Consider the following 20,271-nt stretch of genomic DNA (forward strand, 5'->3'; position numbering starts at 1 on the left):
GTCCCGCTCGTTTATCAGGGGACACCACTACGCCTGCTTGGGTGATGGTGGCAAACGTCAACCTAAGATCCCAGCTAGCATCCTGGGTTCTATTCCCACACCCCAACATGCACAATTTGCACCTGAGCCACACAAGGGTGGCGCAGGTACCATTGACGCAGGTGCCATTGACGCAGGTGCCATTGACGCAGGTGCCATTGACGCAGGTGCAATTGAGCTCCCAGTTATCGTAGCTGCTGGCGGTCGTAGTCTCGGCACGTGGAAATGATCGCGAATTGTGATTGGTTTGATTTTTTGACTTTTGTAAACTTAAGCGATGGATATTTTAATTAGTTTCGGATTTGGAAGCTGAGCTGAGATTCGGATTCAGTTCCGCTCTGATGGATTCGTCCCGTTCCCAATTCGGCTATAACCACCACTGATGTTTGCCGTGGCCGGGAATCCAACTTGAGCCACCGGGATCATGACATGGTGTGCTAACAACTGTGCCACTGCTCCACCCTGTGAAGTTGCATGTAAATGGTAAGTACATCCAAAAGTGTTGTTTTTATTGGGGAATTTAAACGGCCAAAATATTCAAATCCTTAACTTCTCTAGTTCCTGCAGTGGATGTGGCTATATATATATCCATGCTTAAGTAACCTTTTCTCAATGTGAGTTTAATTACGGTAAAAACAGGTGCACAGGTACCAGTTGGGGTGTGTTTAGAGAGGCAGGATGGTTCAGATGAGTGTAAACCAAAAACACTGTACCCATGTTTGATGTATTGACGGCAGCCGTGCTTGATATATGGTTCTGAGAGGTTTCAACGTCTTCATAATCTGAGTTATTAGCTGCTTTCATGACCCCTAACACAGATCAAGGGAAACACTGTTAAAACCACGACATGTTACAAATACATGCAGCGTCCTACATCCCCTCATATTTCAGTGGCCTTGAAATGACTAGCCGTGTTGCGGCGCGATGGACATTTTCGTTATTCTTACAATCAATGCATCTGTGCTGTCGGTATCATATCATGAAATAAAGAAATCTCCTACGTGAACTGCTTCAGTAAGCATAACCTCACATTGCATCAGGAATATGCCCTCGATGATGGCAGCCCCGTACGCTTTCACAGCCATTTGTAATCCAAGTGCAGTCGCCTGGGTGAGGCCGTGTGTTGAGTATTTCTGCTTTTTAAATCTCGGTGTTGAACTGGATGAAAAACTTAAATGGATACGATGGGTTTTTGTGTGCATGAATTGATGACTGGGCTGAATTCACCAACTAGTTGAGAAACCCATCACTTTGGCTCATGGTCAGTAAAACAAACTGACCACTCACAAGACAGGAAACGTATTACTTAGTGGTTCTCAGATGTCTTTTTGTTGTTGTACTGAATTCAGTTCCTGAAGAAGCTGCCAGCATTGAAGCAGCGGACGTGCTGAACGACAAACAGTACAACCAGAAGACGCATGGCGGAGCTATACGGCACAACGGCGAAAACCTACGTTGTAGTTTCGTGCTCGGTGATTAACAATCACTGCGAATGACCTGAACCCACTGAAATGTAACAAATTATTTGGTGAGGCTGCTGCGTTGGCAGTGGTGCATAAGCACAATTATCAGAAAAGCTCAACACAATCACCAATAACCCCACCTGGAAGGAAAAAATATATAATAGAAGACGTTTTGGGCAATGGCCCTTCTTTGATGTATATGCGGTGAGGATGAGCCATTGCACAAAATATTTCCCAACGTTTTATTTTATTTTAAGGCCACAGTGTGTGTTATCGACGGATGTGTTGAGTTTTATTGAAATTTGGAAGGGTTCAACTTTCAAAGAGTGAACTCGGGTCATGTGGACTTCACTGAACTGGTCTCACCTGGTTTTTCTGTGGTGGCTGCACTGGGTGGCTGAATGAGAAACCCAGAAAAAACAAGTTGAGCATACAAAAAACAAACATTGTAATGTGAATTTTAAAAAATGCATAAAAATGCAAAATTATTAAACAAATAACGGCAGTTATAATATTTGTTGTCATACCTCGGACTTTCCAAAGAGTTGTTTTCCAAATATCTTGACACCCTGCTTGATGTTGAATGGAAGGGATGTGGTTTTTTGATTTCCTTTAAAGAGGGTGTCATCTGTGGGTCGTAAAGAAAACGCATTTGTGGTCAGAACACTCAAAGTACAATCAGAAGGGACGCTGGCCGGGAGGTGCCTCAGCCCATCATCCGTCCAGGGCTAGAAAATAAGTTCATCTTCATAGAAAGTCAATGGTTCAGTGAAACTCTTTTAATTTGGGCTTCCTATAATCCAGAAAGATAAAGACAAAGCTCCCCATGTAGCATTTAACAGACTGTTGGGGCAAGTGCTGTTAGCAAGCACATATGAAAGCGGGCACGGTGTAATAGAGGGTGGGTGGCCAGGACCACGGACGGCCACCTTTGTCTCCTCCATTGCTGATGTTTTACACACCGCACCAAGTACTCATTTAAGGCTGAGTCAACCTAGGGGAGGCCCATTACCGGTTCAGATGTAAATCACAGATGTTGGCCTTGAGCAGAAATCAAACTCGGATCCCCAGGTTAAAAGTACAGTGCGCATGTGCATGTGAGGGGTGCCACCAATCCTCATATCCACAAAACACGTGCACAAAGATCCCCCCGATAGCCGAAGCAGACTGTTGAGGCAAATGCTTCGAGCACCTATGCACGCAAGGGTGCGGATGTCCAGCACCACGCCTGACCGCCTTTGAGTACCAGGTACTCATTTGAGCCGACCATGTGCGCACAGACGTATGCACACGTACGCCTGCTGAATGTGCTTGGCACACATGCGCATGCTGTAGTCTTCCTGTTATCTAAGACCTTTCTTAGATGAGAGGAATGGCGTTAATAGGTGATTTGTTACTCTTGTAAAGGGAAAACATTTGTATATTGTTTTACATTAAAATAATCCACCTGGAAACATATTTCCTATGGAACATCTCAGTCTGAGTGTCCTGAGCATCATGAGATATACGATGCTCAGAAAATGCACGTGATAACTCGTGTACATGTGTGGACTTGTGCATGTACAGCCCAGTTTTGTCAATCCACTGCTGGACGAGGGCCTCCCCGTTGTTGCATATTTTGACCATACTTCACCACGCTGGTCAGTGCGGGTTGGTGAAGGTGGGGGGCGGTGCAGCACAAGTGATGTTGCTGCAGTGCCCCCCACTAACCACAGCCTCGACTGCACGGCCACTGCCCATCCATGCACTATCCAGGCTCAACCCTGGGTGCATTCTGGGTGATTTAGTTTTGTACACAGTCGCTGAGCACAGGAGGCCCAAAGGCCAAAAACGTCAAGCGGCCAGCAACAAATGGCGCCGTCAAAGTTTTAAAAGACAAGAATGTAACACGCTTCTTGAATTGAGCGAGGTTATTACGGCACTCTGGAATCTATTGCTTAAGGGCGCCTTGTGCATGTAAGTCATTATTATAAGAGCTTGGGAAAGTCGAGAAGCACGGATTAGAGGACCTGCCCACGATGCTCGAATACCGTGACGGGGTCCAGCGCCACCGCGCTCAACGCGTGTTGCAGAGGTTCACCGTTCGAATCCAGCAGGCCGCCCTGGTTATTACAGTGGGTGTATTAACCACAGAATACGCTCTGTCTGCTTCACGTTGGACGCAAAAGGTCCCGTGACGTGCGCATGATAAGCCAATTGTGTGACCAGCGTCACTGTCCGAGTTGGGTAATGCTCACGATGCCGCACAGCAAGAGGGGCCCGAGTTTTATTCCCGACTCGGGTGCCTTCCTGAATGGCGTTCGTATGTTTTTCCTATGTTGTGCATGGGGTTCCTCCCAAGTTCTCCAGTTTCCTTCCATAGCTAAAACCCCACACAATGTAACTGGTATTGACCATACATCCCAATGCAAAAAAAATGCCTGAAAATTACTCAATTGGGATGACACAGCAGCAACATCACCCCTTCTGCAAAACGTGTTTCAAGACCATCCTGAAAGAGAGCCGCTGCATCCCACTCACCTGCTCCGTCTGGAGCCGTGATGACATACTCCGTTTTGTCCTGCGACGATGCAGCACAGTTCCTGGTCCACGCCGCCGACAGAGCTGTGTGCGACACGGCACAAGCGAACCTTGCACACGGTCACTCGCAAACTTGCAAACTATTCGCGGGTCACCGAGCATCTGCAGTCCAACCAGTAACCACCGTTAACCATTCGCAAGTAAGGCTTCCCCAACCTCCACAGTGTGGCTGTGCTCCTGTTTGAACTCCAGGTTAATCGCGGACGGCTGGGACTCGAAATTCAGATGCCGATGTTGGCTCAGTGCTCTGCAGTCCAATATCACAGACACTCTAAGCCACCGGACCACCTCCATCCTTCTCCAATAACAGTCGTTTACCTGCGGTTGCCACCGTTTCACTGTAGACCAAACGCAGATATATTTCTCAGTCAACCTAAGCCTATCAACACTGTGCGGTCTAAAGTTGAAGTTCAACACCAAATATCGGTACAACGCAACTCCTGCCGCTCAAACACAGACACCAATCTCTGAAGTGTCCATGTCAAACCCAGACAGGCGGCAACTCTACGGTTGCCTGTCTAGCTACGCCAGGTTAAGAGCCGAGTTAAGCCCTCATAAAACACGAACCCTAAACTCTCACAGGACGAGTAACACCTAGGCCTCACCTCCATCCTCGCTGTGGGAGGCAGCCCCAGCCATCGGCCCTGCGGGAGAATTCAGAGAAAACCATCAGGCCGAGGATGACACGGAACACGCGAGAGGTGACGTCGGCAGCATTGTTGGAATGTTTTTTCTTTTGTTGCCATTTTCCCTCAATTTTATCGGCATCATCAAAACGTGAAGGAAACGGATATCACAGAGCTACCTCTGAGGTCCCTTGCGGTGACCGATTTCATGTCCTAGAGGGCACGACTTTCCCTCTCATCCTGCCATATGAGAGTAATGTTCATCACATGACAGTCTAACCATTGTTTTTAATTCTCTTAATTTTAATCATGAATGAGGTTGTTTGCTCAGTCGCTGGCGACCGGGCTAAGATCGTTAACTCGCGATATTTGAGAACCCTGAAACCTGGATTCGAACCCAGGAGCTTTAAACTAAATTAAAACTAACCTATAAAGTATGTATTTTCCAGGTAAGGCCCACTGAACTATATAGCTATTTTTCAGAAGCGACCTGGCCACAAATAATAGCTCAACAAAGTGACTAATCATGTGGAATTTATAGCAACCAAATACTCTAAACGCATGTTTCTAAATGTGGAGGTAAAAACCAGATGACCCAGATAAAAAAAATCCATGCAACCACGGGGAGAGAGACATGCAAACTCCAAATATACAGCAGGCGCCATGGTCGGTGAGGACCCAGGACCGGTTCAGATATCACTCACGTCCGCTGCTAGCCATGACTGGGATTTAACATCAGTTTGCCATGCTCACAGCGCAGTTCGTTATGAATTGCGGCACCGCCCCACCCAGCACCATTATGATTTTTAACATGGAACTCAACACATTCGTCAATAACGTTGTGTGGCCTAAAAAGGAAAAACGAGGTGACGTTTTGGGCAGTGACCCTTCTCCATAACGCATCAAGAAGGAGGCGCATTGCACGAAACGTCACCTCTTATATAGTTTTTCTTTTAAGGCCACACCGTTGCTGACGAACGTGCTGAGTTTGTTGTTATGTGTGCACCGATGCCAAAGCCGCTGCATCACCAAATAAATGAGTTCAACTTGTGGGTTTTCGCAGCCTGTGATGATTCATAATTGACAATGCAAATATAAAAGCATTATTGGGTCAGATCGAGTAGTTATATCTACATATCATTATTATTGTATTATTATAATATACATCCAACACCTTGAGGTGGTGATGCCTCTCTGTAGATGGCGGCCGGGAGCCTGGGCGGCTGGACCTGGGAGTAGAGGGGGGTCACGAGCCCCCCCGGCACCGATGACTGTCCTCTGTCTCCGCCGCCTCCTCCTCCTTCACTGCCGCTGTCGACCGAGGAGGATTTTGCCAGTTTCCCAGGCCTCCGATTGCATGGAGTGACGACAGAGTACAGGCGGTCCACGCCGCTCGGGTCAGCGGGCGGCGGGCCGGGGGAGGGCGCCGCGACCTCGTAGTGCTGGGCCGCTCCACCACCGCCCATGCGGGCTTTGCCGCCGCCGTTGCCGCCGTTGCCACCGTTGGAAACGAACAGGTTCTCGTAGTCCGGCGTGACCGGCGCGCCGTACGTCTCGTACGGCCTGCTCCTCATCGGCTTCTCGGGGACGATCACAACTTCGTAGTCGCTCTTCCACCTGGGCTGCACCGCGTCGTCCCTGCCACACCGTTCGCTTGGCAGCTCCGCGGGTTTCCTTCCGCCACCACTGCGACTGCTGCCACTGTCCTCAGCCGGTGGGAAGATCTTTTTTCTCACAGGAGATTTGGTGGGGCTTTCGGCGCGATCGCCGGCGTTTGGCGACGGAACGCTTCTACGGGACGACACACACAAGAGGCGGCGATGAGAGTGGCGTTAACTCACCCGTTGATCCTGCACGGCGTCAAGAATGGGAATAAAAGGAAGATGGCAGCAACGGCAGCCTGCGTATTACACCGCTCCACGCGTTCGCATCCGCCCGGTCCACCTGGGGTGCGTACGGCTCATACGTACAAGCGAGATGTCTTGAGAGGGATGCAGGGTCTCTGCATTGGTTTGCCGCTCTGCAGCACATCTGTATAGTAGGATTCCTTTGCACAAAACATACGCGCACACAAATACAGAAAATACTTTTGGACAAGTGCTTTTAGCAAAAGTACATAAATTGCTGCCGATCTTTCAACGCTAAATGCAGAACAATTATAAATATCGAGCTGTGGCTGTGCTGGGCCTCCTCGCCTGCACGGGCGCATTCACCAGCTTCTCGTAGTGGGCGCTGAGGTTCTCGTAGTCTGGGTTCTTGTCCAGCTCGTTGGAGAACATCGTGGAGATGGCGCGATACACAAACTCGTACTGGTCCTGCACACCGCACCGGGAGAGGCACAGCAGAGAGTCGTTGCCTCACCCACACGCTCTCGTCTACATTTGTGTTGAGTTTGTTGTCCTTCCCCCGCACCTCCAATTAGCACGGTTGGCTACGTACGGTGCGAAAGAAGTTTAACAGCATACATGTGTAATGAGCGACTTCCACGACACGTCGTGTAGAGGGTACTTCTTCTTCTATTTCTCACCCTGGGCACAAGACAGGCCCACCTTATTCTTCTCACTCTGAGTACAACAATTAGATATTAACGTCTCTACTGGCTACGCACAGCCGATCACTCGGCGTGGTCCCACCGCCCTCACTCGGCCACGCCGCTGGCTGGCGGCGTGACGATGATTACGATGGAAACCCCACAGATCTTCCACGTGGCCGGACGACGGAGAGAGATGTCAGGACCCAAGACCCCACACACGAACCCCCTTATATCCCCCCAGGCGTGGCTAGGCCCCGTCTGCGGCCACGCCCTCTGTGGAACCTTCCAGCAGGTTCCCGGAGCATCTCGGCTCACTCCACCTGCTACCTTTGCCCCAGATACCTCTCCCTCTCCGATTGGGTGTTCCCTTGACTGTGCCCATAGCCATGCTTCCCTTTCCCAGCCAGCAGGTGTCATCATGTCACTACACATGTTTAACGATGGAACTTAGGTTGTGGTTTTGTAAGTGAACTCACCTCACATACGGAAAACAAACACAGTCTATTGACATGAACATGAATTGTAGATGAGCAAGCCCAGTTAGGGTGCATATTACTCCATTCATTGTATATTTCAAAGAAATAAAATACCTTGGTTTGAACAGCTGCTGGCCTCTGTGTCCGTATTTCCTGGATCACATTGAAGATGCTGAAATTTTCTTCTATTCTCTGGAAATGCACAGAAAAACAAATAAAGTAAATTATTATTATTATTGCACCTGTTTACCCAGGAAAGCCTCACTGAGTCTCAAGACTCCCATCCAGGAGGGCCCTGCCAAAGTTTTGCAGTCTGAGGCAATGCTCCTGGCGTAACTTCCAGCTATATAATTTTTTTCTGCCGTGGCAGGAATCAAGAGAACTCGGAGGAAACCCATGCAGAACAGCGGGATAGATAACACACATACTCCACACAGACAGGCACCCAAGTCGAGAATCAAACCCAGAGCCTAGTTGCCGTGAGGTACAAGCGTCATCACTTCGCCGCCACCACCCTGCCGTCCCATGATGAAACATCCACACGGATTTGATTTTGCGTTGGACGAGGGACATCCAGGCGTAAAGCGCTGCATTGCAGATTAGCGCAGAATAAGGCCAGCACTCGTCTGCAAATGCTAAACTGAGAGCAGCGGTCTTTATTTAAACGCAGCCACGGAGCACAGGCGCAAAGGCTCAACACGTCAAGCGGCCAGTGACAGCACCACTGTCAGAGTTGTAATATTATATAAGAGTGCAAGAAGATGTGTTGTAACTTGCAGTGTGACAAGTGATTGGGTGAGTGAGCAGGTGGGCGAGTGTGTAAGTGGGGAGCGGTAATCCAATGGTTCGCACGCTGTGCTACGAACCCGGCGACCCGGGTTCGATTCCCGCTCACGGCCAACACCAGTGCTGATTATCTGAACGAGTTCTGGGCTTACCCTAGGTCGACTCACCCTCAAATGAGTACCTGGTGCGATGTTTAAACATGGTGACCAGGGAGACAAAGGAGGCCGGGCGTGGTGTTGGCCACCCACCAACTCGTGTGCCGTGCCGGCCTTCATAGGTGCTCGCTAACAGCACTTGCCCCAAGATAACTGTAAGGTTATACGGGGGATCTTTGTCTTTGTGTGTTGAGTGAGTGTTTGACCGAGTGGGTGCGTTGTTGTGCTGTGAACTGTGGTGGGTGAACTCAGTGCGATGGATGAGATGACGAGAGTGTCCGCTCAACGTGTGTGAAGGAGAAATCAATGTCGTGTTAGACATCCCGCGTGGATACTGAGCTATGACTGCACCTTCGACTTGATGAGGTCCCACGTGTAATGGATGACACAGAGCGCTCCGGTTCTTCCACAACCAGCGCTGCGCACGCCACGCACATGGAGACGTTATACAGTCGAGCCCGATCCAATTATAGACACTCCGTTCAAACACTAGGGAGACATCGCAATGCAGGTTTCCCTCGCTCTATGCGGCAGTACTAGTATACGCTTTTCCAAAAAAGGGGGCACAAAGCGAAACCGCCGATGACAGCTGCCTGCCGAGTAGCGCACGCGGGACACACGCAGTAGACGCAAAATACTCGCAGCAATATTGTCGCACGTCCGTAGCCGCATGTGAGTGAATTTGAAGTGCATAATCGAGCGAGTTTTGGGTAGAAATAGGTTGGCCGCATATACAGCTTGAAATCACACAAACCACATAGAGCGAGGGAAACCACCAGAGAGAAAACGACGTCGGCATTGTATAGCCACTTGCATGTCTCATAGCCAGCCTCAAATCCCGTATCGTCCATTAATGCTCTCAGAGTGCACAATGTGCAGCATCGCTGTCACAACCTTCAACCGCCTGTTGTCAACAATATGGCCATTAGAATTCAGTGGGGTGTTTGTAGATTGCCCTGCACACCACGCAAAATATACTCGTCTCAGTCATAAGTAATGTGGCATTTTCACAAGTGGTTCAGGGCTGTAAACGGGATATCAGCACTGGCTCAATGCTGGCTTGAGCAGGATATGGCTCTCACTTTGTGCATTGATTTGGCCGATAAATAGTCAGACGTTTGCAATAAAAGCAAAGCTCCGCTCCGTGTCTCCACAGGAAAATAACAACACGTTAAAGGCCGTCGGCGTTTTGGCTGTCCAAACCAATGTTATCCGCCAGCATCTGTTGACGTGAGCAAACTCTGGACCGGTCTCAAACCTCATGGGTCTCACCGGCAGAGCCAGACGTGATCGGCAAGAGTACTCCCTGTAAACTACGGGGCCTGGTCCAACACAACACCAGCGCAGTACATAAACTCATCACGCATCGCCGTGGAGCATCGTGGGTGAAAGCAAACACGAGCAGACATATTTCTTAGTCCATCGAACTAAATTGGCTCTCCAGAGCAATGTCGTATGTTGAACTTCTTTCGCACCGTACATAGCCAACCGTGCTAATCGGAGGTGCGGGGGAAGGACAACAAACTGAACACATACATATGGGGTGGCCCAAAACTCAGGACACATAGGGTTATTATATATATTTTATTTTAACAAATGTTCGAATTGACTTCAATTAACACTCATTTAGAACTCTTCTTAACATTAAAACTGTGTAATCTTTGAACATTTATCAATGTTGTTTTGCCTCAATTCATTCCGGGTTCTTGGTCGGGTTTTGTAAACAACGGATGTGAGGTGACCCCACAGGTGGGAGAAAAATAGATCTTAATAATGATAACAGACAACATGTTAAATAAAATAAACAATGAAAATGTTTGATTGTCAGTGTAATAATAAGTGGAATAACCCCACGTGTTTTGACTTTTGGGCCACCCTGCACACACAGTCATGTCCTAGAGATTTGGTTGCAAGTGATGGAGCCACTCAGTTGCAGATGCACCCACTCACCCACCCAACTTCTCACTCACACTCACTCACAAGGACACGCTCCATGGTTTAACATTGATTTATGTTTGTGAAAAAAAATGTGTATTCGTCTTGTGCCACCGTTGTCCTTCCATTGTTTTCTATTTGCTTCATTGTTGTACTTCATTTGTTTTGCTTTTGTCATTGTGGTGACCGAGGTCACTCTGGCAATTGAGACTCCCTATCGTGGCCTCTTGATCTCTCTCGCCTGGTCACACAAAATCAACTGAGCGGCGAGACCAGACGCACAGCGGAGGCAGTGGCGGAACTCGTCTCCTCGGGACGCACGCCGAGCACGGGAGGACGAGGCAGACCCCCGGTCGGCCTGGCTTCCGTAATCATCGGCACTCTGGGATCGCAAAACTGAAAGTTCTACCGGAGCGGTGCATTTCCATCGCTGCTGTTGTACGGCTCGTAAACCTGGACGTTACTCCAAAGGGATCCTGCGTTGGCTGCGGTCTCTTTGCAAGCGATGCCAAAGGCGCCTTCCTAGGGGTCGATGCCGCCGCAAGCGCCAATGCTGGATCCACAACAGGCTCTGCCGACGATCGGACGCTCCAATCGGAGGAGGCGGCCATTGTTGCGCCCGGGGGTCTGCCTCGTCGGCGGTCGATGTCCCAAGTTGATTACGACCCCCGCACGGGAGAGGCGCCGTCCCCCCCGGGGTCGCCCCCCACCCCCCCACCCCCGCCCACCTCACCCACAAACGCACAGATCGGACAAATCGCCAGCGACGCCGGAAAGGCAGACGGAGAGCGGCGGAGGCGGCGGCCACCGCCGACGACGCCGTTGCGAGAAGAGGCCACGCGGGCGGCGTGATGGACCTGCGCTGGCCGTTCGCGACGGGTCGAGCGAACGGCGGTACCTGCAGTGCATGCAGATGGGGCTGGCGGCTGCCCCCTGCTTCCTGTGAATGTGGGCGACCATGCAGAGGATGCTGTGCGGAGACTCTGGGACTCCGTGGTCTGGCCATGAAGGAAACTGGAAATGGAATATTTCCCTGGTTTCCTGTAGCAGAGGTGGGGATTGCACAAGGACCCTTTCAACACGGAGAAGGAACATCGCGGACAGTACGCCTTCTTCACATTTCTGTTTCTCACATCCCATGAGCCACGCGGCCTTCTAGGGAGTTCATAATTTCACCAGCGTTCGTTCAACGCAAGCAAAACTACAGACCGGTCTCGACATTCATTATTTCATCAGCAATCGGGTTTGGCTTGAAACCAATGCTGGTGAACTGCCAGAATGTATAGGCAAGGACCTCAAACGTACAAGAAGGTTTTACAGTTAAAAGCTGGTAACTATGAATCCGCTTATTCACAGACGTCCGATAGGGGTGGTTCATTAATAAACACACGAACGGCAATGTTCTCATCATCAATCATAATTACGCGTCCAACCAAGTGGTTCAGCTGGTGCCAAACTCCCCCTCCCAAGCTCTGCAGTCCTCTTCATATTAAGGTGTTATTGGTCTATTTGTGAGTGTTTACATCCGGGAGAAACCTGGAGCACCCGGAGAAAACCCGAACATGTGGAGGGGGCAACTCTCGATCCCACACAGACAGAACCAGTGGGGTCCACAGTTGCCGTACGGCACCTCTCTGACACCCACCGGAAGGGAGTTTCACAACATTCGTGTGATCCACCAACCCTCGCTGCTGCCTCTCCGTTCTGGGTTACAGGCCACGTGAGTGGCCACCACCGCCTGGATATCAGCAGTACCATCAGCAGTCATAAAAAGCTTTCAAACAGCATCACAGCGACTACCATTGGTATCACTTCATCGCCATGATGACTACAGGCAGTAGCAGGTGGCAGTCACAGTAGTAGTAAACTTATTATTAGAACCAGGTAATCTGGTGATGCTGCTACTGCGTTGGCAGTGTACACAGGCACAATTAACAAGAAAAAAAACACAATAGCACCGTAAATACATTTTAAAAGAAGAATATACACATATATAATTATATAATTGGTGACGTTTCGAGCAAGGGTCCTTCTTCTTGATGTGCTTTGAAGAAGGACCATTTCCTCACACGTCACCGATTATAATGTCAGTGCACACGGCCTCACGCCCACGCAGGAGCAACCTGGCCACAACTGATAGTTCAACGAAGTGGCTAATTTCGTGGAAATGTATAGCAGCAAAATACTCTAAACACATGTTGATTCTAAATGTGGAGTGGAAAACCGGAGGACCCGGAGAAAAATCCACCGGACCATAGGGAGAACATGCAAACTCCAAATATGTAGGCGTCAGGGTCGGGATCGAACCCACGACCTCCTGCATACCAGGCGAGTGAGCTAACATCTCGCCACCACGGCACCCAATATCAGCGATGTATCCCTACTCAATTACCATTTGCGGCCCTGAGCCAGAGTGGTGAAGATTCCACGTTCCTATGATGGAATCGGTGGCAGCCCCAGGTACACGTGGAACAAGCTGAGGCATAGGGTCCCCAAGGAGATCAAGGAACCCCGGAATATTTCAATTGAATTTTGACACGGCCGGAAAGTGGCCATTTATTCAACACTGACTGTTAATAAACGCCATTATTCTTTAAAAAAGTTACTTGTTACCATACAGTAAAGTATATTTACTTTATTATTTACGTACAAGCTTGGCAGTCAATTTACATGAAGAGTCGTTACTGTCGTATGTGTGACGTTGTGCATACTTGGCAGTGCAGTATAGAGTTATCACTTGAAACACGCAGCTGTATTTGTTCACTCTCGCAGAGAGAGAATGGACTCAGAGGCGCAAGGAGGAACCACAGAAAAGTGTGAATGCAGCCACATGATGAGCCGATGCCAACAATTTCCCAAGCTCTGCGGTCCTATCTTTATAATAAGGTGTTATTGGTCAATTAATGAGTGTTCATGTGTGGGAGAAAACCGGAGCACTGGGGGAAAATCCACGGGTGGCGAGGGGGAAACACTCAATCCCATACAGACGAAACAGGTGGAGTCCACATTCCTGCTGTACCACCGTCTCCTGGCAGGGCCAGGTTCTGGTTCGTGGAGACCCACGGGGCGGCAGTTTCACAACACCTGCACGATCCGCCAACCCTCACGCCTGACCGACGTTAATGTGAACAGGAACGGGAATGCACCGTACAGTTAACCTCACCTCTTTGAATGTGACCTTCAGCGTACGAACAAAGTATCCTTTACACGCATCGTCCGTTTCCTGTGTGTAGAAAAAGAAATAGACAGAGCAACATTACATCTGAGTAATCGTGATGCCGTCATTCACAACTGTGGAGGGTAAAGGTGCGCCCTGCGATGAATCGGTCAGGCCATTGCCGTCGGAAGGGGCCTCCTCCACTCGAGGGAGCTGTAAGCGAGCGCCTCTCTCGTAGTGGCCTCCGCTTACCCTTCCACGCCGGCCAGTACATCTTGTATACAAAGCCTCGCAACTGGTAGCAGGCTCTCTGATTGCTATCAGCTATAGCATCGCACTGCATACGAAGCAAATTACCCGATTCGCTGGTGATTGAGACAGTATTGGTGTGAGTGTTTATCATGAGATTTAAAGGGATTTAAAGTTTTAGGCCGAAGCTTCCCGATGAGTAAAACTAATCAACCACCAAGTTGAAATTAATATTATCCTGCTTTTCGTATTTGCAACTTGGAAGCATAGATTTAAATTAAATGTGTTCCAAATTTCAGCTGTACAGCCCTTCTAAAACAGCATTACAATTTACACCAGTCAGTCCATGATGACTAGGCATATACAATAAAATCGACAAAGTTATCCTCGTCAGGCGTGTAGCCATGCAACGCGTGTCATGTCAAAATCCTCGGATGAAACCGTCCGTGGTCCGTCCGGTGGTGGCGATGCCCCCTGCCGTTCCACCACCCCGCCCCCCCCCCCCCCCCAAGATTTGCGGAGGAGGAGCGTCGCTTTACTTTGGAACGTTGTGAGGAGTGCCGGCATGACGCTCGTCGCTAAGCGGCACACTCCCACGACTGCGCTCGCCACAACGAGATGAACTTCTTATTCGTCGGGAGTCGCAATTAGATTCAAGAATCGGTGACTTTTAGTTTTCCCTATGGTATTCGAGCCATTCTTACAAGGCCATCACGAAGGTGCTGCTGTGCTTCAAAGGCAAAGCCTGCAGTAGTTTCATGGTAGGGGTGTGCGACAGTGCTGTGTTATCCCGAATTGAGAAATTTCGCGGTGCGATAAAAAATGTGGGCGGCGACGGCAGCACGCAACGGCCTGCTCTTGCGAATGACGCGGAATCTTTGGCGTCGACCGTGAAGCGGACGGCACGAATTTACGGTGAACGCACAACTAGCGGCATTAGCCAGGGCGGCCTGCCGGATTCAAACCGCGAACCACCGCGACGAGCGGCGACTGCACTGCCGTCTTCGCAGTGCGCATCGCCCACAGCGGCCGCGCGCTTCCAACGACCCGGCCACGCCGTACCCCCCGGTGGGCCGCTCGACGGCCCCCAGGACGCGAGGGGCCCCCCGTGGGTGGGAGATTGGACTACGCCACCTGCCTGCAAGGGGATTGCCGCTTTCTCTTGCTTGCTCCCCTCCATGGAATCCTGCGCGAGAGGGCAAACGAGCGGATCACTCGGCGGCCGATGCAATTCGGATGGCACACACAGACGTCGGCGGGGTTTGCACCGGGCGCGACCTGGACGGTCGACACAGCATTAGCGACTCGCATCGCTCAACCGTTACCCTCACCGATGTGCGTCGTGCGAAATTGCAGCTCTTGTAAATAAACATCTGACTTGTTCTACTCTTGCGCACGATGGCAGCGATAAGTTCAAGAGCTAGATTACAATGTCGAAGTCTGCTACTGGCCACGATGAGAGGGCTTCAGAAGAGAATTTGTCATTTTGCTCTTCGTCCATTGAAGGAGCGCAAACCGTCGTGTGGGTCGCATGCTCACAATCGCACTACTGTGGTTTGTCTTTAACCAGAAGGTTGAAACCGGTCCAGAGTGTGCTTGCTTGCCTGCTTTAGCAAATGCTGCTTGATAATATTGATCTGGAATGCCAATACACTGATGGACTAAAATCTTGTTGTTGTTAGTATTCATATATGGGGACAAAACAGAGTTCTAGCTTATATTTGCTTTTGACCCATGACGCTCCGCAAAAATGCGTAGTGAGTTTGTTTTACCAAAGTCTGGACCCCCACCATACAAATGTTGACATTTCTAGAATATGCTGATCAGGGCTGTAGCCCGGCAGCAGCGATCGCGACGTGTGGAGGCGTGAGGTGGTGCGTGGCCTAGGGCCTGTGTACTCACACACTCCACGAGGAAACTGCCATAGGTGTTGGGCTTGTGTTCTTCGGCCCAGTACATTTCACATTTTCTCTGCAGGGAAAAAAAACATGCAACCATTCACAACGACTGTGTATCGTGTATATTGTACAGTGTATATTGGTGGCCATGCAGTATGTGGAGGCAGCAGCGAGGGTTGATGGATCAGACACACACACACAGACACACACACAGACACACACACACAGACACACACACACAGACACACACACATAGAGAGCTCTGGTTAGAGATCTCTGGTTAGAGAGCTCTGGTTTGAGAGCGCTGTGGTTAGAGAGCTCTGGTTAGAGATCTCTGGTTAGAGATCTCTGGTTAGAGAGCTCTGGTTAGAGAGCTCTGGTTAGAGATCTCTGGTTAGAGAGCTCTGGTTAGAGATCTCTGGTTAGAGAGCTCTGGTTAGGGAGCTCTGGTTAGAGATATCTGGTTAGAGAGCTCTGGTTAGAGAGCTCTGGTTAGAGAGCTCTAGTTAGAGATATCTGGTTAGAGAGCTCTGGTTAGAGAGCTCTGGTTAGAGATCTCTGGTTAGAGAGCTCTGGTTAGGGAGCTCTGGTTAGAGAGCTCTGGTTAGAGAGCTCTGGTTAGGGAGCTCTGGTTAGAGAGCTCTGGTAAGAGAGCTCTGGTTAGAGATCTCTGGTTAGAGATCTCTGGTTAGTGAGCTCTGGTTAGGGAGCTCTGGTTAGAGAGCTCTGGTTAGAGATCTCTGGTTAGAGATCTCTGGTTAGAGAGCTCTGGTTAGGGAGCTCTGGTTAGAGAGCTCTGGTTAGAGATCTCTGGTTAGAGAGCTCTGGTTAAAGAGCTCTGGTTAGAGAGCTCTGGTTAGAGAGCTCTGGTTAGAGAGCTCTGGTTAGAGAGCTCTGGTTAGATAGCTCTGGTTAGAGATCTCTGGTTAGAGATCTCTGGTTAGAGAGCTCTGGTTAGAGAGCTCTGGTTAGAGAGCTCTGGTTAGAGATCTCTGGTTAGAGAGCTCTGGTTAGAGAGCTCTAGTTAGAGATCTCTGGTTAGAGAGCTCTGGTTAGAGGGCTCTGGTTAGAGAGCTCTGGTTAGAGATCTCTGGTTAAAGAGCTCTGGTTAGAGAGCTCTGGTTAGAGAGCTCTGGTTAGAGAGCTCTGGTTAGAGGGCTCTGGTTAGAGAGCTCTGGTTAGAGAGCTCTGGTTAGAGATCTCTGGTTAGAGAGCTCTGGTTAGAGAGCTCTGGTTAGAGATCTCTGGTTAGAGAGCTCTGGTTAGAGAGCTCTGGTTAGAGAGCTCTGGTTAGAGATCTCTGGTTAGAGAGCTCTGGTTAGAGAGCTCTGGTTAGAGATCTCTGGTTAGCGTTGTGAGCTCACAACCCAACCAGAGGTCACCTCCACCGTCTCTCCAGGAGGGATAAGCTCGGACTGGTTTGTAGGGAGCCAGCAGTTCTCATCTCATGAGGAGACTGGTTCCGTGATATTAATCTGGAGTTTCCACAACAAGGCTCCCATACTCCCAACGCTCCTCAGGGAATGGGGGCGCCTGTTATTGCGTCCTTGGGTACTGCGCTCGCCCTGTCTTTGTTTACTTCTTTCATTTGTTACCGCAACGGAATCTCGTCTCGCGGGGGGCTCTCCTCTTCTGGTAATCAACTTGAACGAGGAGGCTTCCGCAACCTTGGTCACAATTCGCAGTCTAACTTCTATTCGGGGAGCGACTGCACGGGTCGTCCTCCCTCCTCCCCCTGCCAGCACGCGGTCCCCGTAGAGCACACAGGCCTCAAGCAGCGCATCAGGAGCGCAGGCGCTGGGCAGAGCGTGGAGGAGACGCTCGCCGATGGAGACTCCTAACCACCTCATGCCCGCTGTAGCGGCAATCATCATAAACTGCAGTTATAAAGGAACTCACGACGCTGCATATCACAAAATAAATAATGAGATCGCTGGCCATGAGGGGGAAAAACGAACTGAACTGTCGGGAGAATAAATGCGTCTTGAGTCTTCAGGAAAATTGTTAAGCAGCAGCAGCAGCAATGTTACTGAATGCGACGAGGCGCCGTGTTGTACTCGCGGGACGCAGGGAACGGCACGGAAAAACACGGAAACCTGAAGCGAGAAATCACCTCCTTAACAATCGCCAAGCGATCAGGAACAGCCCCACGGAGCCGACGCCAAAACAAGCGGCAGGAATTGCAGCCGAGCACCAAGACCACAACTTACGCCACATCCTGTGCGTGCACGTGTGCACGTTTGTTGTATAAGAACCACACGCACCGTGTACACGTGTGTGTGTTGTTGGGAGCAGGGAGCGGTAGTGCAGCAGTTAGCGCGCTGCGAACCCAGCGACCCGAGTTCGATCCCCGCTCACGGCCACCAACACCGGTGACGATTATCTGAACCGGTCCTGGGCCTCTCCTCGGTCGATTCAGCCTCAAATGAATACCCGGTGCGATGCGTAAACATCGCCACTGGGGAGACAAAGGCAGCCGAGCATGGAGCTGGCCACCCACCCACCCCCTCATGTGCCGTGCTGGCCTTTAAAAGGTGCTCACTAACAGCACTTTCCCCAAAAGTGTGTTAAGGCTACACGGGGGACCTTTGTCTTATTGTTTGGAGAGCGGTGGCACAGGGATTAGCGCGCTGCATTATGAACTCAGGGACCTGATTCCGGCTCACGGCCAACACCTGTGACGATTATCTGAACTCGTCCCGCCAAACTGCAATGCGTTGGTGCGTATACAGCGAACCGTTTACGGGTGAGCTACCCTGCGTACACAGCCATTGTACTTCATCGGAAACCCTCCAGATTCACAGATCCTCGAAGGCAGCCTATTGTGGATTATAATCGAACGGGGAGAAATGTCTTCAGCTAGCCTTGTTACGGATCTCACGCAAAAAACCAATTGGCAACAGACGTGGCACTGAGTCAACAGAGGCCTGGCACGCAGGAGGGTAATGCAGAGCACAGTTCAAGTGCCGCTGTGAAGCCTCGCGACAGGCATCTGGTAAAGTGCTGCTGGGGGCAGATGGATCTGCTTAGCCAGGTGTTTGCACTTAGGGTTCTGAGAATCATGAAGCTTCAATGGAAATTCCTAAAGCTCCCGCTGATATGATGCAGAGGTGTGTGACCCTGCCTCTGGGCTGTTTTAAAAAAACGCGAGAAATTACGAATAAAATAACCCGGTAAATTCTACTCGCTGAAAAAACGCTGCTCACAAGCGTGTGGATGTTGATAAGCGTTGAGCAGTCTGCAGCACGCGAGGTATGGATGGGCTTACGCCCTCATTGTGGCTCATCAGAGAACCACGGCCAGCTAAAGATTGACGCAAATAATTCCGAGACGTAAGTCCCAAACCCATCGATGCCACCACACAGCGCCATAGCTTCCGACTGAGATCTCCCTCGGCCCGGCATGCCATAGAGGTGGTGACGTCACAGGTAATGGGCATGCGATACCGGGAGCTGAATCGGCTTCTGTCGGGGTAAGTTTAATATATATCCTTTTAGATACTAAATGTTTCATTTTGTTTGGCCCCATTTCAGATTCACGTGACATTATTGAGATAAAAATGTATAAAATGTGAATAAGTTTCAGTTATCCAGCCACTAAATTCAATCGTCTTTGCTGAGCCAGTGTTGGCACTGGCATGTATTAGCTCGGTTGCTGGAGTGTCAGCAAGTGCGGCCTAGCCGGTCTTGGTGAGGCAGGAATTTCCTTACCTTTGCTGCTTCCACTTCCTGGCAAGCCATGACTATCACCTGGCAGGTAACAGAGTGCACACACACATACACACAGTGTCACCGTCTGAAACAGTCTCGGCATGCATTGGGGTTTTGCGTATTTGTCATTTGATTTTGTACGTTTAGTATTGCTGCTATGGTTCTTACAGCTCTTGGCCAACATCACAAATGAAGGCGCTGCTGCTGTGTGTAATCCCAATTGAGTACCTGCGGCGTAATTGTTTGAATTTGGCAAATTGGGACCGGTACGCGATGGCCTACTCGTTTTGAATGACTTCACCGCATATTGAGCTCCACTGTGCAGCAGACGGGAACATTATATTTTACGGTTAATACACAGCACAGTATTAACCAGCGTGGCCTGCCGGAATCAAACCTCCACAACAAGAGACGAACTCGCTCCGCTGGGCCACGTCACCACCCCTTGTCCTTTCAAGGTGGAGGTGGTGTGAGGTCCGCACACTGTAAGGAATTATCAGGGGACGTAGGTTCGACACCTGGCCATGCATGTGATGATCGGGTGCTCAATACTTGTGTCTGAACCTGATCTGGGCCTCCCCTGACTCCACTCAGCCTTAAATTACTGTAATTATAATTAGTGCTGCGGTGCATAAACATCAGTACTCTAGAAGCAGGGGCAGTG

The 20,271-nt window shown here is 50.1% G+C and overlaps 1 protein-coding gene across 5 annotated transcripts in view; it reads right to left on the reverse strand.

The window, feature by feature from the left end:
- Nucleotides 1-20,271, reverse strand: part of LOC144732748 (uncharacterized) — a 44,581-nt gene that overhangs the window by 2,386 nt on the left and 21,924 nt on the right. For 3 of the 5 annotated variants that reach the window (XM_078614321.1, XM_078614319.1, XM_078614322.1), the window contains 15 exons: nt 19,608-19,646; nt 15,902-15,970; nt 15,138-15,185; nt 13,757-13,816; nt 11,492-11,634; nt 9,010-9,076; nt 7,832-7,909; nt 6,904-7,023; nt 6,679-6,755; nt 5,883-6,499; nt 4,688-4,726; nt 4,023-4,106; nt 2,030-2,130; nt 1,869-1,899; nt 753-848 (listed from right to left, as the gene is read on the reverse strand). In XM_078614321.1, coding sequence (XP_078470447.1) covers nt 753-848; nt 1,869-1,899; nt 2,030-2,130; nt 4,023-4,106; nt 4,688-4,726; nt 5,883-6,499; nt 6,679-6,755; nt 6,904-7,023; nt 7,832-7,909; nt 9,010-9,076; nt 11,492-11,634; nt 13,757-13,816; nt 15,138-15,185; nt 15,902-15,970; nt 19,608-19,646 — 1,669 coding nt within the window. The remainder of the gene's footprint in view (nt 1-752; nt 849-1,868; nt 1,900-2,029; nt 2,131-4,022; nt 4,107-4,687; nt 4,727-5,882; nt 6,500-6,678; nt 6,756-6,903; nt 7,024-7,831; nt 7,910-9,009; nt 9,077-11,491; nt 11,635-13,756; nt 13,817-15,137; nt 15,186-15,901; nt 15,971-19,607; nt 19,647-20,271) is intronic. The other 2 variants (XM_078614320.1, XM_078614324.1) reach the window with 2 other exon arrangements.

The sequence above is a fragment of the Lampetra planeri genome, chromosome 44 (genome assembly GCF_965212315.1).
Source record: "Lampetra planeri chromosome 44, kcLamPlan1.2.h2, whole genome shotgun sequence".
Classification (NCBI taxonomy): Eukaryota; Metazoa; Chordata; class Hyperoartia; order Petromyzontiformes; family Petromyzontidae; genus Lampetra; species Lampetra planeri.